The 25443-nt window shown below is 45.7% G+C and overlaps 1 protein-coding gene across 1 annotated transcript; it reads right to left on the bottom strand.

The window, feature by feature from the left end:
* Window positions 1-4418: 4418 nt before the first annotated feature.
* On the bottom strand, window positions 4419-7885 carry LOC100280666 (ATP binding protein). Its single transcript, NM_001153584.1, is given in 13 exon segments — window positions 4419-4798; window positions 4879-5012; window positions 5125-5379; window positions 5476-5808; window positions 5886-6068; window positions 6173-6279; window positions 6346-6417; window positions 6518-6589; window positions 6661-6732; window positions 6846-6917; window positions 7024-7095; window positions 7372-7507; window positions 7624-7885. Coding segments are annotated over 13 exon segments (1899 nt in total). The 5' UTR covers window positions 7790-7885; the 3' UTR covers window positions 4419-4573.
* Window positions 7886-25443: the final 17558 nt, after the last annotated feature.

The raw sequence follows: 25443 nt of genomic DNA, 5'->3' as shown, positions 1-25443 counted from the left end.
CGGATCACTGTTGTGGATAATACTTGAATTCATTGGGCCACCTAGGCTCAAGTTGATCCAATCCTGCACCGATCCATTCTGCCAAACATTCCTCCCCAGGCCCACGAAGGGATGGCCTTGCGAAACAATGGGCCCAAGGCCTTTCGCGAGGTCTTCTAGCCTTCTAGTGGACCCAGGGGATATCTGTCCCCCACACTAACCATGTTTATAAACTCTCAAAGGCGCTTTATGGGCTCAAGCAGGCCCCAAGAGCATGGTATGAATGCCTGCGAGATTTCCTTATCACTAATGGCTTCAAAGTCGGTAAAACCGATCCTACTCTCTTTACTAAAACTATTGCAAAAGATTTGTTTGTATGCCAAATTTATGTTGATGATATCATATTTGGGTCTACTAACAAATCTACTTTTGAAGAGTTTAGTAGTATCATGATACAAAAATTCGAGATGTCTATGATGGGGGAGTTGAAGTATTTTCTAGGATTTCAAGTCAAACAACTCCATGAGGGCACTTTCATCAGCCAAACAAAATACATTCAAGACATACTTAACAAGTTTGGAATGAAGGATGCCAAGCCCATCAAGACACCCATGGAAACTAATGGGCATCTCGACCTCGACACGGGAGGTAAATCCGTAGATCAAAAGGTATACCACTCGATGATAGGATCTTTACTCTATTTATGTGTAGCTCGACCGGATATTATGCTTTCCGTATGCATGTGTGCAAGGTTCCAAGCCGATCCTAAGGAAGTTCACCTTAGGGCCGTGAAAAGAATCATGAGATATTTAGTTTATACTCCTAAGTTTGGACTTTGGTACCCCAAGGGATCCACTTTTGATTTAATAGGTTATTCCGATGCCGATTGGGCAGGGTGTAAAATTGATAGGAAGAGCACATCAGGGACTTGTCAGTTTCTGGGAAGATCCCTAGTGTCTTGGGCTTTAAAGAAACAAAACTCAGTAGCTCTTTCTACCGTCGAAGCCGAGTATATTGCCGCATGTCATTGTTGTGCGCAATTACTTTGGATGAGGCAAACCCTTAGGGACTATGGCTACAAATTGAGCAAAGTCCCTCTCCTATGTGACAATGAGCGTGCAATCCGCATGGCGGATAATCCCGTTGAACACAGCCGCACTAATCACATAGACATTCAGTATCACTTTTTGAGGGATCACCAACAAAGGGGGGATATCGAGATAGCTTATGTTAGCACCAAAGAACAATTAGCCGATATCTTTACCAAGCCTTTAGATGAGAAAACTTTTAGCAAACTTAGGAATAAGCTAAATATTCTTGATTCTTGGAATTTTGATTGAAACTTTGCACACATAGCTCATTTATATATCTTTGATCATATCTCTTTCATGACTACGACTAATGTGTTTTCAAGTATATTTCTATGATAAGTCGTAGATTGAAAGGGAAATGGAGTCTTCGGCGAAGACAAGGCTTCCACTCCACTCTAATGGTATCATTTATCCTTCGTCGTCACTCCCCATCACTCTCAAATTGGTATGATCTTTCACTCATATCTACTTGTACCAATGGGGGAGAAAGCAAAAAGGGCTCACAAAGTCTCCGCTTTTGGCGATTAATGCCAAAGGGTGAGAAAGTATTAGCCGAAAGCAAAAAGACCGCACTGTCACCCTTCGAAAATTGGTATATTTCAAATTGGTATGTTTACATTCAATTGGCATGTTTTCAAAACTAGCATCTAAATATATTTCCAATTGGTATCTATTAAAACCCTCTTGAAAGCTAAGAGGAGAATTTCATTCAGGGGAGTTTTGTTTAAGTCAAAGGAAAAGCATTTGAAACAGGAGAGAGAAAATTTCAAATCTTGAAAATACTTCTCGAAATCTTATTCATATACCTTTGACTATTTGCAAAAAGATTTTGAAAAGACTTTCCAAAAGAATTTGCAAAAACAAAACAAGTGGTGCAAGCGTGGTCCAAAATGTTAAATAAAAGAAAGCAATCCATGCATATCTAGAAAAATTGTAAATTGGTTTAATTCCAAGTAACCTATGCACTTAGCTTATGCAAACTAGTTCAATTCTGCACTTATATATTTGCTTTGGTTTGTGTTGGCATCAATCACCAAAAAGGGGGAGATTGAAAGGGAAATAGGGTTTAACCTTTTCCTATAAATAATTTTGGTGGTTGAATGCCCAACACAAATATTGGACTAACTAGTTTGCTCTAGAGTATATGATATACATGTGCATAAAGGTTCAACATAAACTAATAAAAGATTGAAGAAAGGGTTCAAATTCAAAAGGAACAACAAACCGAGTGTGCCCTGGTCTGGCGCACCGGACTGTCCGGTGTGCCACCGGACAGTGTCCGGTGCACCAGGACCGTACAACGTTCAACTCTCAACTCTCGGGTTTCTCAGAGCGTGTTCCGCTATAATTCATCGGACTGTCCGGTGTGCCACCGGACTGTCCGGTGCACCAGTGGAGCAACGACTATTCAGCGCAATGGTCGACTGCAAAAGCACGGATCAGAGCTACAGTGCGCGAACAGTGCGCGCAGAAGTTAGAGCAGTCGTCAGAGGCGCACCGGCCAGTGAATAGTACATGTCCGGTGCGGCATCGGACTGTCCGGTGCCACTAGAAGACAAAGCCTCCAACGGTCGACAGCGCCGGAACCCTAACGGTTGGGTGACGTGGCTGGCGCACCGGACAGTGTCCGATGGCGCACCAGACTGTCCGGTGCGCCCATCGACAGCAGCCACCCCAACGACTATGTGGTGGTTGAGGGCTATTAATACCCCCCAACCACCACCACTCCAAGCATCCAAGTTTCCAGCACTTCACATTCAATACAAGAGCTAGTGCATTCACTCCTAGACACAATTCAAAAGAATCAAAGCCTCTTCAAGTCCCAAATTCACTCCAAACACCTAGTGACTAGAGAGAGTGTTTTGTTCGTGTTCTTTGCGCTCTTGTTTCTAGGATCGCTTTCTTCCTTCCTCATTCTTGTTCTTAAGACACTTGTAATCAAAGCAAGAGACACCAAGAGTGTGGTGGTCCTTGTGGGATCTAAGTGACCCATTTGATTAAGGAGAAAGCTCACTCGGTCTAAGTGACCGTTTGAAAGAGGGAAAGGGTTGAAAGAGACCCAGTCTTTGTGACCACCCAACGGAGACTAGGTTCTTTGGAACCGAACCTCGGTAAAACAAATCACCGTGTTCATCCACTTTATTTCTTGGCTGATTTGTTTTTCACCCTCTCTCCCGGACTTGATATTCGTTCTAACGCTAACCCCGGCTTGTAGTGTGTGCTTAAGTTTGTAAATTTCAGATTCTGCCTATCCACCCCCTCTAGGCGACTTTCACACTCCCCTTTAGACGACTTTCAATTATCAGTTTTAATTTAATCTAGAAAACCAGTGTGATGTATGTGATGACATGTATGTGCATGTATGTATCACTACTTGCATAAACAGTAAACAGAAATGAAACATCCACAAGTATGAAAATTAGAAAGTACCATGCGGAGGGACCGAGCTCAAGGCATCAGTGGCTCCATTCACACGAGACATCTCGTGTGTATGTTCGATGTAGTCGTACAAAATCGATGCAGACATGAGTATATAGTGCAGTCCCTCGAATGGCACCAACGATGAAGAACCGGAAGCGAGAAGTCGCGAGTACACTCCCCAAAAACCTAATCGCCCGCACACCCGTGCAAGTGTACTACGGACGGCGATTTCGAATGCCCGCTCTCTCATTCTCTCTGTGCTCGCAGAAGGTGGGACAGAAATGTGCTGATTGCAACGCGTCTGAGTAATTGTGCGTCTAATCGGAAGAGCGTCCTCATCCTCCATACTTATACACAGACAGAGAGAAGGGCAACAGACAATGACGGTCGTGCCATTAGAGCCAGAAACAGTCACACCATTAGAGCCAGAAACCAACGTCCGTTACTAGGCATAAGACAAAATGGATTATCATCACTACAGCCAAAATGCACAAACGTTTGGAAGGAATATTCAAAACAAGATCCGATTTACCACGAACTACGGCTATGGCCGGCGACGGCGCATGACAGTCATTCATCCTTTTCTCAACCCCTCAATATATGTCAATGATCCGTCTATTTAAGTTGATTGATTTGTCCTTTAAACTTCTAATATGATACTAAATTATTTGTACACCATAGCATTAAAGTGGACCATTAGCATTGACTATTATTGAATATTAATTTAGTCTAACCCCACATTAGTCCAACAATTTCTACATCGTCAATATTCAGTGATACGCCCTTCCGTGGATGTTGAAAACATTAGCACATGGAGTTTTCTCGTCAGCCTTTTGGTTGCAATTCGCAAGCGAGGCACAAGGCCGGCCGCTCATGTGCAGCCAACCGGTATCGTATCAGGGCAGTACGCCCAATGGACGATCCTTCTTCACTCACGAACTGCTGCTTACTGTTCTTCATTGGCCCTAAGAGCACACAAAACATCACCTACACTCATCCATCATCGTTGTATCTACAGTACAAAACTTCAGTCTCATCCATGACGCTTCACGCACGCAGCCAGCAACATCTTCCTCCTCAGCTCAGAGCTCCAGGTGCTGCTCGTAGCACAGCTCGCTCATGCAGGGGGACAAGATCTCCTCCTCCAGCATCTTGAGGACAGCGCTCATCGATGGCCGCTGCCCCGGGTCTGCGTCGGTGCACATGGCTGCGATGTCAAGGATGGCTTCCACGGCTTCCACCTCCACATCGCCGCATCGCTCATCGATGATATCCTCCAGCCGGTGCTCCCCAGTTAGGGTGTTCAGCTGCAGAAAACCCAGCCAACATGACGAGGTAAAGGGGGTAAAAAAGGTAAAGGGAAAAAAGAAAAACGAACACTGCTTACCCAGCCAACAATGTTCAGTCCCTTCTTGATGAAGCAAGAATCGGTCGGCCTCTTTCCGGTCACTAGCTCCAGCATAAGCACTCCAAAGCTATACACGTCTGATTTCTCAGTAGCATGCCCGTTTTGCAAGTACTCTGTTGCCACCAAAGTCAAAAGACCAACATCATCAACCGGAGGTAGCTAGATGATCGGCATTATGTCATCAGAGATACATGTTTCACTTTGTGCTGCTGCCAAGAGATGTACCTGGTGCTAGGTATCCAAAGGTGCCCGCGACGACGGTGGTAACGTGGGCAGCACTGTCTACAAGCAGCCTCGCGAGGCCAAAATCGGAGACACGAGGCTCCAAGCTTCTATCCAGCAGGATGTTACTGGCTTTGATGTCCCTATGCACGATCCCGGGCGAGCAATCGTGGTGCAGATATGCCAGGCCTCGAGCCGAGCCAAGCGCGATTTTCATCCGCGCGTTCCAGTTCAATGGCTGCTCCTCTTGTTCATCTCCTGCATTCGTAGGCACCACAACATGTAATGCAAGCAGCAGGTATAGCAAGGCATCACATCGGTGTAAAATGCAAGAAAGAATGTAGGCATCCTTACCATGAAGGTAGCATTCCAAGCTGCCCAGCTCAACGAAATCATATACGAGTAGCTTCGCTGTGGGGAGCCGGCAGTAGCCTCGCAGATTGACAAGGTTTATGTGCCTGATGCTGCCCAGAATCTCAAGCTCCTTCTCGAAGGTCCTGTCGCGACTTTCGCGGCTGAGGTCAATCCTCTTGACGGCAAACGACGTGCCATCATCCATCACCATCCTGTACACCGTGCCAAAGCCCCCACAACCGACCACGTCCTCTTCATCAAGCAGCTCCAACCTTCTAATAATCTCGCTTGATGAATATGGAAGGTTCCACTGGTATGTCACAAGCTTTGCACCTTGATGATGACGAATAGCGGTTAGCGGCTGCAACTGGCATTGGTGGAAAGAAACAATAGAAAATGGAATCCATTACCATCAGGAACAGTCTGTTTGTCCATCTTTACATAGTTTCCACCAATGCTCTTCTTCCTGGACAGCAAGCAGATCCATAGGAACCCAAGTACGGCTACCAAGGCAAGAGCCAAGGTTGACATCGAGCCGATCACGACGCCATTGAGAAAGTGTGACGTCTTGTTGTTATTGATTGGAGAAACACCTATTTGGATTAGAAGCAAAATAACTCCACCGGTCAGTCATACAAATGCCACTAAAAGCTTGGAATGCGGCATGCAATCGATCGAGTGAAGATGGAAGGCTTGCCAGCCGAAGAGAGCGGATCGGAATGTGGCAACACAGCAGGAAAGCCGAGGGTTCCACGGCAAGCTTTCTGGATGGACAGGCCACAGAGCTCCAGATTTCCAACGAACCTGGCATCACGTGAACAATCATAACTAGGAACACTCGCAGGTAAACGAGGGGCAAAGGGGGCTTACGAGCTGCTTTTGAAGGTTCCGAGGACACCAGCATTTGGGATCTCTCCGGAGAAGAAGTTAGTAGACAGGTTCCTGAAAGATGCATGCATGGTAAGTGGGTGCCCCCCCTCTCATCAGTTGCAATTCAGCATTGTGTGTTTCCAACATGAAAATGGCACATACGAAAACTTACAGAAAGCGCAGGTGAGTGAGGCTTCCGATCGAGGCCGGTATTGTGCCCCTCAGCAGATTGCTTGACAGGTCCCTGCGATTCGAACATATATTTTTTTAGAATCACAAGCAGGCAATGGGCGATGGTAATGTGTAGGACCATACAAGATGGTGAGGTGCACGAGCTCGCCAATCTCTGAAGGGATGCCTCCTTGCAGGTAGTTGGCTCTCAGGTAACTGAACACACACACACAGAGTTTTAAAAAAGAAATTAAAGAAACAAACACATTTGAACATTCTGCCGAGTTAGCTGAACAAATCGATGACAATGAACTAGCCAAGTATCTTACATTGCCCTGAGCTCGGTGCAGTTCTTGATCTCTGCAGGGATTGGGCCGTGCAAGCTGTTCTGGTGCAGAGCTCTGGAAAGGCGGAAAGCCCATTCGTGAACAACGCAGCAGCAGAAATAAAGACAATGCAGTTGGTATTCAGTGGAGGAAAACATTTGGTCGGTCAAACAGGTCTTACAGTCTCTGCAGCTTGTCGAGCCTCCCGATGCTGGGCGAAATGATGCCCCCGAGCTGCATGAATGGGAGGTTTCTGCACACAAGAGGCACGCATGCGCATGGGTTCATCAGTGGCAAAGAAAAGGAAAGCAGGGGACAATGAAGGAATCCAAGACGAAGGCATCGGTAGCCGAGCCACGAGTTCACATTTGGGGGAACATCTGATTCAAATAACCGAGACAAGAGGGGGAGACAACGAGAGGGAGAGAGAAGAAAAGGAAATATATGGAAATGGCGAAGATAAAGAAGAAGAATCTACCAAGCTAGCAATGGGAAGAGCAAGCAGATAAGGCGAGCAGAAGGAACGCACATGGATTGGACCCTGAGGTCAGGGACGGAGCAGGAGATGCCCTCCCAGCCGCAGGGGTTGGGGTCGCTGGGACGCCAGCTGGTGAGCCGCTGCACGGTGGCGTTGAAGGCCAGCTTGAGCTCCAGCAACGCCTCGCCTGGAGGCAAGCAAGCAAGGAACAGTGGTCAGCAACTCAGCAGCAGCACTCAGCAAGCAAGGGGACAGCGATAACGTCGCGGGGTTAACCGATAGAAATGAAGCAAGCAGACGTACCGTCTGGGGTGAGGGCAATGGCGGAGGGCGTGGAGGAGCAGAGGCAGAGGAGGGCGAAGGCCATGGCGACGAGGCCGGCGCGCAGGACCGCCTGTACCCGTCCCCCCTGGCGGCGTCCGCTGCTTCTCCCTTTCTTCTTCCTCCTCCTCACCTCAATATTGTCCATGGCGGCGGCGGCGGCTTCTCTCTCCTTGTGCTTGGGTGTTGGTAGGATTTGAAGGAGGGGGACGTGGAGTGGAGTGTGTGAGAGAAGGAGAAGGACAGAGGACTGAGCTGAGTGTGCCTTTATTATTACACTGCTCTGAGAGCTCTGACGGGAAAAAAGGCTGACCCGGATGGACGTGCTTCCCGTGACTTGGCCCACTGGCGAGTGGGTCCACATGCTGTGCACCTTCTTGGGCCCAGATGTCAGTAAGAAGCACGGGCCACGATGTACGGTCGATGAGCTAGTTTGTTTTTTATTTTATTTTTTTGTCCTCCAAGAGAGAAGGCATTGGGCTTGTCACTTGTGGAAGCCGTAGATTTTAAATCTTCGAGTACGTGCGCTTCAAAGAATGGTGGATACTGTGCGGGCGTGGGCACGACCCTTTCAGTCGGGACTAAAAAAGATGTTTTCTTTTCCTTTAGTCTCTATATTTAGCAATTTAAGAAATAAAAGTAATGGATTAAGATTTAGTCCTATGAAATCAGACAGCTTGAATTTGCATGTGATACATATAGATTTACTAGCCAGTTGTCTATGTTTTTACTACGGTTTTTATATATCATATAAATAGATACTGAAAATTTTATTTTAAATATAATTATTGTTTATTTTTAACTATGGTCTGATGGAAAATTTCTGGAGTAGAGGATATGGGTTCAAATTCTCGCTTTATATAATTATTATTTATTTCTAAACACTAAGGTATATGTGGCCTTATGATAGATGCGGGGATCCACAGGGCAGTAGCTCAGAGAACGCTGAGAAGGTGAGCGCGTGAGGCGAACTCAGAATGTCAGCGCCGGGGTGAAGCCGTGTAGCACCAATACCCACATTAGATTCGTAGGGATACAAATTAGTCAAGTAATTTTCATCAATTCACAGAGCCGACGAAATTTAGCATGGCTAGTTCCAAATTATGTGCTTTTATGCGTCAACTCACTGGTACGTGTGGTCTTGTGGTTAGCCCCAAATTTCTATAATAAAGATGTGTTCAAATACTCATTTTGCACTATTTTTTATATAATTATTGTTTATATATAATTATTGTTTATTTCTAAAAACTAAGGTATGTGTGGTCTCGTAGTGGCTGCGCGGGCACGGGTCCATAGGGTAGTAGCTCAGAGAACGCTGGGCAGGTGAGTGCGTGGAGCGGGTCTAAAATGTCAGCACCGAGGTGAAACCGTGTAGCACCAGATGCCCATATTAGGTTCAAAGGGAAATAAATTAGTCAACTAATTTTCATCAATTCACAGAGCCGACGAAATTTAGCATGACGAGTTACAAATTATGTGATTTTATGCGTCAACTCTCTGGTATATGTGGTCTGGTGGTTAGCCCCAAATTATAGAGTAGGGTGTGTGTTCAAATGCTCACTTTGCACTATTTTTTATATAATTATTGTTTATTTCTAAACACTAACGTACGTGTGGTCTGGTGATGGCTGCGAGCGCGGGGTCCATAGGGCAGTAGCTAAGAGAAAGCTGGGCTGGTGGGCTGAAAGGGAAATAGGATCAACATTTTCCTAAATGATTTTGGTGGTTGAATTGCCCAACACAAATAATTGGACTAACTAGTTTGCTCTAGATTGTAAGTTCTACAGGTGCCAAAGGTTCAACAAAAACCAATAAAAAGTCAAGAAAGGGTTCAAATGAAAAGAGCAAAAGACAACCGAATGCTGCCCTGGTCTGGCGCACCGGACAGTGTCCGGTGCACCAGGTGGATCAACTCTAACTTGCTAGCTTCGAGTTTTCGGGGAGACTCTCCGCTATAATTCATCGGACTGTCCGGTATGCCAAGCGAAGTAACGGCTACAGCGCTAACGGTCGTCTGCAAAAGGTGAACAGTGAGCTACAGTGCGTGGACTGCGCGCGCAGAAGTCAGAGCAGGCGCAGATGACGCACCAGACAGTGAACAGTGACTGTCCGGTGCACCACCGGACTGTCCGGTGGCCCCACTTGTTAGAGCTCCAACGGTCGAACCCTAACGGTTGGGTGACGTGGCTGGCGCACCACCGGACTGTCCGGTGCGCCCTTCGACAGCAGCCTTCCCAACGACCACTTTGGTGGTTGGAGCTATAAATACCCCACAACCACCATACTTCAAGGCATCCAAGTTTTCAGCCAACACATTCAATAAAAGAGCTAGTGCATTCAATACAAGACACAAATAGAGTGAATCAAAATCTCTCCAAGTCCCAATTCCACTCAAAGCAATAGTGACTAGAAGAGAGAGTTTTGCCATGTTCTTTTGAGCTCTTGCGCTTGGATCGCTTTTCTTCTTCCCCATTTCTTGTTCCTAAGATCTTTGTAATCAAAGCAAGAGACACCAATTGTGTGGTGGTCCTTATGGCAACTAAGTGTCCCAATTGATTGAGAAGAGAAGCTCACTCGGTCTAGGTGACCGTTTGAGAGAGGGAAAGGGTTGAAAGAGACTCGGTCTTTGTGACCACCTCAACGGGGAGTAGGTTTGCAAGAACCGAACCTCGGTAAAACAAATCATTGTGTCACTCTCGCTATTTGCTTGTGATTTGTTTTTCGCCCTCTCTTTCGGACTCGATTATATTTCTAACGCTAACCCCGGCTTGTTGTTGTGCTTAAACTTTATAAATTTCAGATTTGCCTATTCACCCCCCTCTAGGCGACTTTCAATTTGTATCGGACCCCGGTACTTCATTAGAGCCTAATCGCTCAAAGTGATGTCGGGAGCTCACGCCAAGAAGGAGATGGTGACCGGCGACAAGCCCGCCACAAGCCACGGGAAAGCTCCATCGGGAGAGTCTGGCAACAAGAAAAGGGAGGAATCACCTCCCCGCGTCAAGTCGCACCGAAGTGGCGACAAGAAGAATAAAATGAAGAAAGTGGTCAACTATGAGATCAATTCTTCGTCGCCTTCCATCTCCGGCTCCGACACGCCGTCCGTCACTTCTAAGCGCCAAGAGCGCAAGAAGTTTAGTAAGATCTCCTTACGCTACCCTTGCATTTCTAAACGTACTCCATTACTTTCCATCCTATTAGGCAAACAACCGGTTTTTGACGGTGAAGATTATTGTATGTGGAGTGATAAAATGAGGCACCATCTAACCTCACTCCACACTAGCATTTGGGATGTTGTTGAGTTTGGAGTACAGGTACCATTCGTAGGGGATGAAGGCTATGACCCGGACGAAGTTGCCCAAATATGGCACTTCAACTCCCAAGCCACTACTATACTCCTCGCCTCTCTAAGTTGAGAGGAGTATAATAAGGTGCAAGGGTTGAAGAGTGCTAAAGAAATTTGGGACGTGCTCAAGACCGCGCACGAAGGAGATGAGGTGACCAAGATCACCAAGCGGGAAACGATCGAGGGGGAGCTCGATCGCTTCATGCTTCACCAAGGGGAGGAGCCACAAGCGATGTACAACCGGCTCAAGACCTTGGTGAACCAAGTGCGCAACCTCGGGAGCACAAAATGGGATGACCATGAAATGGTCAAGGTTATTCTAAGATCACTCGTTTTTCTTAATCCTACTCAAGTTCAATTAATTCGTGGTGATCCTAGATATAAACTAATGTCTCCCGAGGAAGTTATAGGAAAGTTTGTGAGCTTTGAATTGATGATCAAAGGCTCCAAACAAATCATCGAGCGAGGCGCCACCTCCACACCCGAGGTGCAACTTGTTGCCTTCAAAGCAATGGAGGAGAAGAAAGAAGAGTCTACATCAAATAGGCTCCCCATCGACGCCTCCAAGCTCGACAATGAGGAGATGGCTTTAATCATCAAAAGCTTTCGCCAAATCCTTAAGCAAAGGAAGGGAGAGACTACAAGCCCCGTTCCAAGAAGGTTTGCTACAAGTGTGGTAAGCCCGGTCACTTTATGGCTAAATGTACTATTTCTAGTGACAGTGACAAGGGCGACGACAAGAGGGGGAAGAAGAAGGAGAAGAAGAGGTACTACAAGAAGAAGGGCGGCGATGCCCATGTTTGCCGGGAGTGGGACTCCGACGAGAGCTCCACCGACTCCTCCTCCTACAAGGACGCCGCAAACATCGCCGTCAACAAGGGACTCCTCTTCCCCAACGTCGGCCACAAGTGCCTCATGGCAAAGGACGACAAAAAGAAGGTAAAATCTAGAGCCTCCACTAAATATGCAACATCTAGTGATGAGGAGAACTCTAGTGATGATGAGGATAACTTGCTTGCCCTTTTTGCCAACCTAAACATGCAACAAAAAGAAAAATTAAATGAATTGATAGGTGTCATTCATGAGAAGGATGAACTCTTGGATAGCCAAGAGGACTTCCTTATTAAAGAAAACAAGAAGCATGTTAAGGTTAAAAATGCTTATGCTCAGGAAGTAGAAAAATGTGAAAAATTATCTAGTGAGCTAAGCACTTGCCATGATATTGTCTCAAACCTTAGAAATGAAAATGCAAAATTAATTGCTAAGGTTGAAAAGTTAGATGATTGTGATGATTCAATTGTTAGTCTTAGAAATGACAATGCTAATTTGATTACTAAGATTGACAAGTTGAATGCATCACTCTCTAGCCTTAAAATTGAGAATGAAAAATTAATTACTAAGGCTAAAGATTTAAATGTTTGCAATGTTTCTATTTCCAATCTTAGAGATGAGAATGCTATTTTACATGCTAAGATTGATGAATTAAATGCTTGCAAACCCTCTACATCTACCATTGAGCATGTTACTATTTGCACTAGATGTAGAGACATTAATATTGATGGTATTCATGATCACCTAGCTTTATTTAAACAACAAAATGATCACATTGCTCAAATTAGTGCTAAAATTAATGAGCATGACCTAGAAAATGAAAAATTTAAATTTGCTAGAAGCATGCTCTATAATGGGAGACACCCTGGCATTAAGGATGGCATTGGCTTCCAAAAGGGAGACAATGTCAAGCTTAATGCCCCTAATAAATTGTCTAACTTTGTTAAGGGCAAAGCTCCCATGGCTCAGGATAACGAGGGTTACATTTTATACCCTGCTGGTTATCCCGAGCACAAAATTAGGAGAATTCATTCTAGGAAGTCTCACTCTGGCTCTCATCATACTTTTATGTATAAGAGTGAGGCATCTAGTTCTAGGCAATCCACTCATGCTAAATTGCCTAAAAAGAAATCTCCTATTACATCAAATGATCATAACATTTCATTTAAGTCTTTTGATGCTTCTTATGTGCTCACTAATAAATCAGGCAAAGTAGTTGCCAAATATGTTGGGGGCAAACACAAGGGGTCAAAGACTTGTGTTTGGGTACCCAAGGTGCTTGTTTATAATGTCAAAGGACCCAAGACTTTTTGTGTACCTAAGAACAAGGCCTAAATTTGTTTTGTAAGTTTATGCATCCGGAGGCTCAAGTTGGATCATTGATAGCGGGTGCACAAACCACATGACTGGGGAGAAAAGGATGTTCTCGTCCTATAAGAAAAACCATGATCCCCAAAGAGCTATCACATTTGGGGTTGGAAATCAAGGTTTGGTTAAAGGACTTGGTAAAATTGCTATATCACCTGACCATTCTATTTCCAATGTTTTTCTTGTAGATTCTTTAGACTATAACTTGCTTTCAGTTTCTCAATTATGTAAAATGGGCTACAATTGTCTTTTTACGGATATAGGTGTTACTGTCTTTAGAAGGAGTGATGATTCAGTAGCATTTAAGGGAGTGTTAGAGGGTCAGCTATACCTAGTTGATTTTAATAGAGCTGAACTCGACACTTGCTTAATTGCTAAGACTAACATGGGTTGGCTCTGGCATCGCCGACTAGCAATTAAGCATGTGTCGAGTTCAGCTCTATTAAAATCAACTAAGTATAGCTGACCCTCTAACACTCCCTTAAATGCTACTGAATCATCACTTCTTCTAAAGACAGTAACACCTATATCCGTAAAGAGACAATTGTAGCCCATTTTACATAATTGAGAAGCAGAAAGCAAGTTGTAATCTAAGGAATCTACAAGAAAAACATTGGAAATAGAATGGTCAGGTGATATAGCAATTTTACCAAGTCCTTTGACCAAACCTTGATTTCCATCCTCGAATGTAATGGCTCTTTGGGGATCATGGTTTTTCTCATAAGAGGAGAACATCTTTTTCTAACCAGTCATGTGGTTTGTGCACCCGCTATCAATGATCCAACTTGAGCCCCCGGATGCATAAACCTACAAAACAAATTTAGGCCTTGTTCTTAGGTACCCAAATGGTCTTGGGTCCTTTGACATTAGAAACAAGCACCTTGGGTACCCAAACAGAAGTCTTTGAGCCCTTGTGTTTGGCCCCAACATATTTGGCAACTACTTTGCCTGATTTGTTAGTTAAAATATATGAAGCATCAAAAGTCTTAAATGAAATAATAGGCCCATTTGATGCAATAGGAGTTTTCTTCTTAGGCAATTTAACATGAGTGGTTTGCCTAGAACTCGATGCCTCACTCTTATACATAAAAGCATGATGAGAGCCAGAGTGAGACTTCCTAGAATGAATTCTCCTAATTTTGTGTTCGGGATAACCGGCAGGGTATAAAATGCAACCCTCGTTATCCAGAACCATGGGCGCCTTACCCTTAACAAAATTAGACAATTTCTTAGGGGCATTAAGCTTGACATTGTCTCCCTATTGGAAGCCAATGCCATCCTTAATGCCAGGGCGTCTCCCACTATAGGGCATGCTTCTAGCAAATTTAAAATTTTCATTTCCTAAGTCATGCTCATTAATCTTAGCACTAAGTTGAGCTATGTGATCATTTTGTTGTTTAATTAAAGCTAGGTGATCATGAATAGCATCAACATTAATATCTCTACATCTAGTGCAAATAGTAACATGCTCAATGGTAGATGTAGAGGGTTTGCAAACATTTAGTTCATCAATCTTAGCATGTAAAGTCGCATTCTCATTCTTAAGATTGGAAATAGAAATATTGCAAACATCAAAATCTTTAGCCTTAGCAATTAATTTTTCATTCTCAATTTTAAGGCTAGAGAGAGATGCATTCAACTTATCAATCTTAGCAATTAAACTAGCATTATCATTTCTAAGATTAACAATTGAATCATCACAAACATCTAACTTCTCAACCTTAGCAATTAATTTAGCATTCTCATCTCTAAGGTTGGAAATAATATCATGGCAAGTGCTTAGCTCACTAGTTATTTTTTCACATTTTTCTACTTCTTGAGCATAAGCATTTTTAACCTTAACATGCTTCTTATTCTCTTTAATTAGGAAGTCCTCTTGGCTATCCAAGAGTTCATCCTTCTCATGAATAGCTCCTATCAATTTATTTAATTTTTCCTTTTGTTGCATGTTTAAGTTGGCAAAAAGAGCTAGCAAGTTATCCTCATTATCACTAGAGTTATCCTCATCACTAGATGTTGCATATTTAGTGGAGGCTCTAGATTTTACCTTCTTTTTGTCGTCCCTTGCCATGAGGCACTTGTGGCCGACGTTGGGGAAGAGAAGACCTTTGTTGACGGTGATGTTTGCGGCGTCCTCGTCGGTGGAGCTCTCATCAGAGTCCCACTCCTGGCAAACATGGGCATCGCCGCCCTTCTTCTTGTAATACTTCTTCTTTTCTCTCCTCTTTCCCTTCTTGTCGTCGCCCATGTCACTATCACTAGATAATGGACATTTTGCAATAAAATGACCGGGCTTACCACACTTGTAGCAAACTTTCTTAGATCGGGGCTTGTAGTCCTTCCCCCTCCTTTGCTTGAGGATTTGGCGAAAGCTTTTTATGATTAAAGCCATCTCCTCATTGTCGAGCTTGGAGGCATCGATGGGAAGCCTACTTGATGTAGACTCTTCTTTCTTTTCCTTTGTCGCCTTGAATGCAACAGGTTGCATCTCAGGTGTGGAGGAGGCGCCTTGCTCGATGATTTTCTTGGAGCCTTTGATCATTATTTCAAAGCTCACAAATTTTCCTATAACTTCCTCGGGAGACATTAGTTTATATCTAGGATCACCACGAATTAATTGAACTTGAGTGGGGTTAAGAAATACATGTGATCTTAGAATAACCTTGACCATTTCATGGTCATCCCATTTGGTGCTCCCGATGTTGTGCACTTGATTCACCAAGGTCTTTAGTCGGTTGTACATGGCTTGTGGCTCTTCTCCTTGGTGAAGCATGAATCGACCGAGCTCCCCCTCGATCGTTTCCCGCTTGGTGATCTTGGTCACCTCATCTCCTTCGTGCGCGGTCTTGAGCATGTCCCAAATCTCTTTGGCGCTATTCAACCCTTGCACCTTGTTATACTCCTCTCGACTTAGAGAGGCGAGGAGTATAGTGATGGCTTGGGAGTTGAAGTGTCGGATTTGGGCTACCTCGTCCGAGTCATAGCCTTCGTCCCCCACGGATGGTTCCTGCGCACCAAACTCAACAATATCCCAAATGCTAGCGTGGAGTGAGGTTAGGTGGTGCCTCATTTTATCACTCCACATACAATAATCTTCACCGTAAAAAACCGGTGGTTTGCCTAGTGGGACGGAAAGTAAAGGAGTGCGTTTGGAAATGCGAGGATAGCGTAAGGAGATCTTACTAAACTTCTTGCGCTCATGGCGCTTAGAAGTGATGGAAGGCGTGTCGGAGCCGGAGGTGGATGGCGATGAAGAATCGGTCTCGTAGTAGACCACTCTCTTGATTTTTCTTCTTCTTGTCGCCACTCCGGTGCGACTTGACGCGGGGAGGTGATTCCTCCCTCTTCTTGTTGCCGGACTCCCCCGATGGAGCCTTCCCGTGGCTTGTGGCGGGCTTGTCGCCGGTCACCATCTCCTTCTTGGAGTGAGCTCCCGACATCACTTCGAGCGGTTAGGCTCTTAATGAAGTACCAGGCTCTGATACCAATTGAAAATCGCCTAGAGGGGGGATGAATAGGCAAATCTGAAATTTATAAAGTTTAAGCACAACTACAAGCCGGGGTTAGCGTTAGAAATATAACCGAGTCCGAAAGAGAGGGCAAAAACAAATCACAAGCGAATAAGAGTGGTTGACACGGTGATTTGTTTTACCGAGGTTCGGTTCTTGCAAACCTACTCCCCGTTGAGGTGGTCACAAAGACCGAGTCTCTTTCAACCCTTTCCCTCTCTCAAACGGTCACTTAGACCGAGTGAGCTTCCTTCCTTGATTTCCCGGGTCACTTAGACCCCGCAAGGACCACCACACAATTGGTGTCTCTTGCTTCGCTTACAAGGTTTTGAGAGTAAGAATGAGAGAAAGAAGAAAGCCAACCAAGCAACAAGAACAACAAAAGAACACAAGTCGATCTTCTCACAAGTCCTAAAAACTAGAGTTGAATTGTGGACTTTGATTCGATTGGTGGCTTTGATTTGTGTCTTGGAGTGTTTTGTATTGCTCTTGTATTGAATGACGAGAAGTGAATGCTTGGATGCCTTGAAGAGTGGTGGTTGGGGTATTTATAGCCCCAACCACCAAAATGCCCGATGGGGAACTCTGCTATCGACGGGCGCACCGGACAGTCCGGTGCGCCAGCCACGTCACCCAACCGTTAGGGTTCGACAGTTGGAGCTTCTGACATGTGGGCCACCGGACAGTCCGGTGGTGCACCGGACAGCTCCTGTTCACTGTCCGGTGCGCCATCTGCGCCTGCTCTGACTTCTGCGCACGCAGTCCGTGCACTGTAGCTCACTGTTCACCTTTTGCAGACGACCGTTGGCGTTGTTTAGCCGTTACTCCGCTGGCACACCGGACAGTCCGGTGCTACACCGGACAGTCCGGTGAATTATAGCGGAGGGGCTTCCCAAATTCCCAAAGGTGGCAAGTTCGGAGTCGATCTCCCTGGTGCACCGGACACTGTCCTGTGGTGCACCGGACACTGTCCGGTGGCACACCGGACAGTTCGGTGTGCCAGACCAGGGTTGCCTTCGGTTGTCTTTTGCTCTTTTTGTTTGAACACTTTCTTGGACTTTTTATTGGTTTGTGTTGAACCTTTGGCACATGTAGAACTTATAATCTAGAGCAAACTAGTTAGTCCAATTATTTGTGTTGGGCAATTCAACCACCAAAATCATTTAGGAAAAGGTGTAATCCTATTTCCCTTTCACCAATCAAGAAAGAGGTCTATGTTGAGCAACCTCCCGGCTTTGAAGATAGTGAGTACCCTAATCATGTCTATAAACTCTCTAAGTCGCTTTATGGGCTCAAGCAAGCCCCAAGAGCATGGTATAAATGCCTAAGAGATTTTCTTATCACTAATGGCTTCAAAGTCGGAAAAGCCGATCCTACTCTCTTTACTAAAACTATTACAAATGATTTGTTTGTATGCCAAATTTATGTTGATGATATCATATTTGGGTCCACTAACAAATCTACTTGTGAAGAGTTTAGTAGGATATTGGTTCAAAAAATTGAGATGTCTATGATGGGTGAGTTGAAGTATTTCCTAGGATTTCAAGTCAAGCAACTCCAAGAGGTCACCTTCATCAGCCAAACAAAGTACATTCAAGACATACTCACCAAGTTTGGGATGAAGGATGCCAAGCCCATCAAGACACCCATGGGAACCAATGGGCATCTCGACCTCGACACGGGAGGTAAATCCGTAGATCAAAAGGTATACCGGTCGATGTTGGGGGCCTTCGTCCTCCGAAGGTCGTCAAAAACATAATTTAACAATGTCTTCCAAGTATAGTTTATGGACATGTATCTTCGGATTCATGATAAAAACGTACGCGACGAGGAGCATGATCGTGACGAATGTTGCCGTCGCTCCGAAGTTAAGCGCAAGGGAGCTTCGGCTAAATTGCAGATAGGGGAACCGACTTAAAAGGGAAAAGGCTATTCAGTCCTCATAGATTTTTCTATAAGCCAATAGTAAATGTAAGGGGCATGATTGTAATTTCTCATAGGTTGTGTCCTATGCCTATAAATAGATGAACAGTACCCCCGTACTGTTCACGCTGACTTGTATTCGCTCGTGCATCACACTTGTACTCTTTTGCCTTTTATCAAGCCGAAGGTAATTTTTGTAACTCAATATTGTTCTTATCTTTCCATGATCACATAATGGAGAATGAATAATGTGATATAATTATTTGTGTTATTTTTCATATGTCATATATTTCTTCTTCGATTTTAACCTTCACTGCAATCATGAAGGCACGACCTTCATGACCTTCATCTGAAGATCATTATATCCTAAGGGAAATAATGCTTCAAAGGGCAAAGGGCTTTAACCTTTAACATTTTGTGTTGCCTTGTTCTTAATTCATAGCATTTGAGAACAAGTCCCCAACATTGGCGCCCACCTCCGGTGAACCCTTTTTCGACCACCTTCGACAAGCACTGACCTTCGTCATGCCGCCAAAGAAAGCTTCAGCGCCAGGGGCTGCCGCACTACAGCCACTGGACCCAAATCAGGAGACCCTTTCTCTTCGAGAGGCCCAAAGCCAGAAGAGGAAGGCCACTAGTCCAACACTCCAGGAGGAGGAGTTGGATCAAGAAATCATAAACATGGAGATAATCCATCAGTAAGTACAAAGGAAGAAGGAGAAGATGGCCCGACTGGCTGATCTTCAAAGGCAGATCGACGAAGCCACTGAAGAAGTACGCCATCTTGCTCAAGACGAGCAAGATCGAAGGCCCCAACACAGGGAGCTTCATCAAGAAGGCTTGTTGAACGAGGATGGATGGTATGATGATTTTAATCATGATACCTTTACCTTTGATGATGCTTCTCCCTTGGCAGCAGAACTGCAGGCTATCCCATGGCCCCCATCATACAAGCCACCTCAGCTCCCCATGTATGATGGGCATTCAGATCTGAAGCAATTTTTGATGAGTTATGAAGCAACTATATCTTCGTATGGAGGTAATGCAGCCGTCATGGCCAAGTCCTTCGTCATGGCAGTTCAGAATGTGGCCCAAACATGGTATTCTTCTCTTTGGCCAGGGACTATTACTTCGTGGCAGAAGCTCAAGTATATGCTACTGACAAGTTTTTAAGGCTTTCAGACGAAGCCGGTCATAGCTCAGGCCCTGTTTCAATGCACGCAAGACCATGAGGAGTATCTTCAGGCATATGTCTGAAGGTTCTTGAGTCTCAGAGCACAAGCGCCTATAGTGCCCAATGAAATTGTCATTGAGGCCATGATCAAGGGGCTTCGTCCAGGACCTACTGCCCAGTATTTCGCCAGAAAACCTCCACAGACCCTGGAGAAGCTGCTTCAAAAGATGGATGAGTACATCAGAGCTGACAATGACTTCCACCAAAGAAGGGAGAAAGCTTACAGGTTCTCTGAGATGACCAGGGGCTTCGGAGGAAGAATCCACCTGAGGTATGTCAGGTCAATTCACAACACTCAAAATGATGACAGAGGAAGTCAGCTGCAGAGGCCGCAATATTCTTCACAATCTTCGGGGCAGCAACAAAGCTCTTTTCGGCCGCTAGCTCCAAGAGGCAAAGGCGCCAGAGGCTTCGGAGGAAGATATGGGGACCAACCCAGGAAGATTTACTGTCTATTTTGTGGTGAAGACAAGGGCCATACTACAAGAATGTGCCAAATCACCATCCAAAAGCAGAAGGAGATCGCAGAAGCCGAAGCCCGGAAAAGTCAACCGAAGCAGGTCCTACACACTACTTCGTGTCATTCACCCTACATACCAGAATATGTGGGTAATCATCCTGCAGCTTCTTTTGCTTCGGCTAGTCAGCCACAGGTTTCTTGGCCATAGCTTCCACCTCCGCCACCACTATAACCTGCCTATTCACGAGGTCAGCAGCCAGAAGGGAGCCATCAGACCAATCAACAGCGAGATTTCAGGGAGGAATCCGAAGCTCGCACAGTTAATAGTACTGTGCCAGAATCAAAACACATCTATTGAGAGATATCCTACCTCTGAAGTATTTTTACATTCATTGTTATTTTCTTTCTAAGAAATAATCAATGTAAATCTAGTTTTCTTGGCATTTCTAAGTTCCTGTAGTAGCTTCGTTCTTGTTATGATGAAATATATCTGTCACACCCGGTTTTAGAAGGCAAACCGAATGCGAACCATGTACGTGCCAGGATCAGTTATTCACGTACACAGCAGTTACATAACATGGACATCATCACACAGTGCTCAAAATAGTATTAAAAGGGAAATAATAGTCGATTACATCATACGTCTGAGACGTCCATATAGTCCTTACAATAAATCAAAGTGCAGAAAAGAAACGTAGATAACCGCGGCCTTCACAGGCAGCCGACTGGGGGTCGCCGCTAACCCACGCCTAGAACTCGTCGTAGTCTTGAAACTCCTGGAAGTCTCCTTCCACAGCTTCATCTTCGCCTGAGCAGTGGTTGCAATGCTGACAACCTGGGGATGGGGGGGTTTGGTGTGTAGAGCAAGGGTGAGTACACATCAACATACTCAGCAAGTATCCTGTTTGGCTGTAGTGGACTAGCTTTATGTGGGGATAAGTCAAGCAGTTGCTTTTAGTAGTCAGATTATTATTTACTAGTAGAAAGCCAGGTTTTAGCATTAACCCAAGTTATTAGCCTGATGTACCCTTTCCAAACGGAAAGAATACCACTTACCAGCACCATAGTCGTAACCAAAACCATCGATCTCATAGCCACCTGTACCAAAGTATCTCTGATCAAGTACCACTAATCACTGGAGCTCCCTTGGCCGCTCATAACCGCGAGCACGGCTGATATATCAGTTTTCAAACACTCTGCAGAGGTTGTGCACTTTACCCACAAGCCGTGATTCCCTTTCTGCCCGGAGATCATGACTCTCCATTGATCACTACCAAGGTGACCCAGCAGGGCATCACTACGTAGCCTTTACAAAGATTCCCCGGGGTTGTAGCCACCCGTTAGGTTTCCTAAATGCACCGCACTCCTCCCCAAGGGGCGAACCCAAACTTGGCAGAGCGAGCCGCATACACCGAGCCCCATTGACGGCACAACGGCTAAGCGAACTACACCCCGAATCCTCTATTTATTCAGCTAAGGGCATCCCATTCCACCCTCATGGTTGCACTGTTTTCCCGGGCGGTCATCCATAGAACAGGTCCTTACGGAGAGGCACTCGAGAAACCGCTCGAGCCCCCTTGAAGACCACAAGTATAACATCATCATAAGAAAGGGGAAAACAGCGTATCATAGATAATCTCATCATGTTCATTGATTAGAGTTAAGCAGTAGCATAAAGCTAAACAATAATAATCCAACCCAAATCGGTAAACAAGGACATGGATAACAAAAGCTAGTCAATCCTTAGGCATAAATGTGTAAAGCGGGAGGTGAATTAAAGAATGAATAGGACAGAGATAGGTCAAAGGACACTTGCCTCCACCAACCGACTGCTGCTCAGGGGCTTCTCCTGCGAGTTCCTCGGGCTCTTCGACCGGATCGTTCTCTATGCGATTGCAAGCATACATACATACATCCATTCAAATTAGGAAACAAACAGTACACCACACAAGGGGACAAATAACGTAAATATGCATCAAGTATGACATTCGATGTCGCATTCGTTAAGGTTAGAAAGAAACGGGGAAAGGTCTCGCAGGGGTTAAAGCTTATGCGCTAGTGATTAGTTAAATTATGCGCTCTAGCTCCAATTGGTCCTAACAAGAGAATTAGTTATATGCACTAACGGAAACCTAGCCCCTTTTTAGTTGATCGACCTTAAGCGAAATGAACAATTGACTATATGAATTGACTAATGTAACGGAATTCTAAATTAAGTTTCCTATTTCATTAACATGAACGATGATTAGCTTGCCCAAAATAAAATAAATAACAATAATGAAAGAAAATAAAATAAAATAAAATAAATAAAAAAGGGGGGGGGCGGTTGAACCGGCCGGGGGGCGGTTGAACCGGCCAGGGGCAGGGGCGGGGGCGGCCAAGCTGGCAGCGGGCGGCCGAGCTAGGGCAGGGGGCGGCCGAGCTGGGCGCGCAGGGGCGGCTGGGCAGGGGCGGCCGAACCGGCGGGGGGGCTGGGCCGGCCGAGGCGGCGGCCGAGCCGGCAGCCGAGCCGGCGGCCGAGCTGGGGCGGGCGGGCGGCCGGACCGGGGCGCAGGGGCGGGCGGGCGGCGGGGGCCGAGCCGGGGCAGGCGGGCGGCCGAGCGGCGGGGGGGCCGAGCCGGGTAGGGGGGAGAGGAGGGGAGATGGGAGAGGGAGGAGAGGGGGAGGGGGACCTCACCGGGGACGGGGATGGGCGGCCGAACGACGATGAGCAGGGGCGGCGGCTAGGGCAGGGGCGGCGGCTGGGTGGGGAAGAGAGAGAATGGGAGGGAGAGAGAGAGGGATTTGGGGGGAAAGGGGAGGGGCGGCTAGGCCAGTTGGGCCCAAAGGGGGCGCGGGGGGGGGGGCGGCTGGGTCGGCCGGGGCGGCCCACGGCGCGGGAGAGAGAAAAAAGGGAGGAGGGAGAGAAGGGAAAAAAGAAAGAAAAGAAAAGAAAAAGAAAAAAAGGTTTTCTCCTTTTCGAAATCCGTTTTTTCCTGGATGAATGCACTTACATTTTTAAGCAATCGAAAGAATGCATGGTTCGGCATGATGCATCAAACAACATAAAGTATTTTAAGGTTTTGCTTAACACGGGAATTCCAAGCCGAACCCCGCTATAACTTTGGAAAAGATCAAGGTTTAGCGAGGGAACGAGAAAAGAAAAGGGTAACGCCTGAATTTGGTGAGAGAAAAGAAGAAAAAATTCTACCCCCAAATTCAGGGCGTTACAATATCTTTCCCAAAGATTCACGAAGCTCAAAAATTGCTGAAGCTCAAAAGTCGTTCTTAAGGGAATGCAGAGCTAAATATCGTATTGCAAGTTCTACCGAAGCTACAAAAAGTCGTTCCTAAAGAACGCAGCGTAAGTTTGTCGAAGCTACAAAAAGTCGTTCCCAAGGGAGCGTAGTGTAAGTTTTCTGCTCAAAAGTCGTTCCAAAGGGAATGCAGAGCCAAATACCGCCGAAATATAAGGCGAAGCGCGAAAAGTCAACGCGAATACCGCCGAAATAGAAGGCGAAGAAGTTCAAAAGACGTTCCTAAGGGGATGCAGAACTTACACCGAAAAGTAAGCGGTGAAGCCGAAAAATAAACGACAAAGAGATTTTGATCGTTCCTAAGGGGACGCAGAGATTGTGTTTCAGCGTGGGTATGTGTCTTCAGCATTAGCATCATTCTTTGCATCATATTATCGCATCATATCGCATAGCATCACATCATACATTATATCACATCAATGACATCAATTGGAAACGAAGCCGATCTTCGGAGAATGCTTTACAAAAATGAAAAGGTGCCAAGGCACAAAGTAAGATGAGGATTACAGCTTCATCAGTTCTAATGTGGAAGAAGGGATCTATTGTTTACAAAGCATTGATGATTTTTACGAAGTATGGATGTTCTTACAAGGCATAAAAACTCTTCTTTACGAAGCATGAAAAGAAGGGAAGGTGTTTTTTCGCCGAAGGCTCAAAAACGGTATGTACATAAAGTTTCATGCATCGCAAAGAACTGAATTACAGACAATTCACATATATTACATTCAAATTTATAAACACCAAATATTACAAATTTGGTTCAGCAAATGTTACATTAATATACTAGAAATGTTTTCACAATGACTACTCTTCTTCCTTCAGATTTTTTTCTGCAGCTTCTTTAAGTAGTTCGGTAACAACTTCGTCCACGATATCTTCGGCCACATTGAAAGTCGCCTAGAGGGGGGTGAATAGGGCGAAACTGAAATTTACAAAGTTAATCACAACTACAAGCCGGGTTAGCGTTAGAAATATAATCGAGTCCGAGAGAGAGGGTGTAAAACAAATCACAAGCGAATAAAGAGTGTGACACGCGGATTTGTTTTACCGAGGTTCGGTTCTTGCAAACCTACTCCCCGTTGAGGTGGTCACAAAGACCGGGTCTCTTTCAACCCTTTCCCTCTCTCAAACGGTCCCTCGGACCGAGTGAGCTTCTTCTTCTCAAACAATTGGAACACAAAGTTCCCGCAAGGACCACCACATAATTGGTGTCTCTTGCCTCAATTACAAGCGAGTTTGATCTCAAGAAAGATTGAGAAAGAAAAGAAGCAATCCAAGCGCAAGAACTCAAAAGAACACAACAAATCTCTCTCACTAGTCACTAAGGCTTTGTGCGGAATTGGGAGAGGATTTGATCACTTGAGTGTGTCTAGAATTGAATGCTAGAGCTCTTGTAAGTAGTTGGAAGGTGGAAAACTTGGATGACTTGAATGTGGGGTGGTTGGGGGTATTTATAACCCCAACCACCAAACTAGCCGTTTGGTGGAGGCTGTTGTCGCATGGCGCACCGGACAGTCCGGTGCGCCACCGGACACTGTCCGGTGCGCCAGCCACGTCACCAGGCCGTTGGGTTCCGACCGTTGGAGCTCTGACGTGTGGGCTCGCCTGGCTGTCCAGTGGTGCACCGGACAAGTCCTGTAGACTGTCCGGTGTGCCACCCGCGCGTGCTCTGCTCCTCTGCGCGCGCTGGCGCGCATTTAATGCATTGCAGTCGACCGTTGGCGCGAAGTAGTCGTTGCTCCGCTGGCTCACCGGACATGTCCGGCGAATTATAGCGGAGCGGATTCCCGAAGCTGGCGAGTTCGGAGTCGCTCTCCTCTGTGTGCACCGGACAT

Source organism: Zea mays, chromosome 3 (assembly GCF_902167145.1).
Source record: "Zea mays cultivar B73 chromosome 3, Zm-B73-REFERENCE-NAM-5.0, whole genome shotgun sequence".
NCBI classification, from domain to species: domain Eukaryota; kingdom Viridiplantae; phylum Streptophyta; class Magnoliopsida; order Poales; family Poaceae; genus Zea; species Zea mays.
This window is presented reverse-complemented; position numbering and strand designations above follow the sequence as displayed.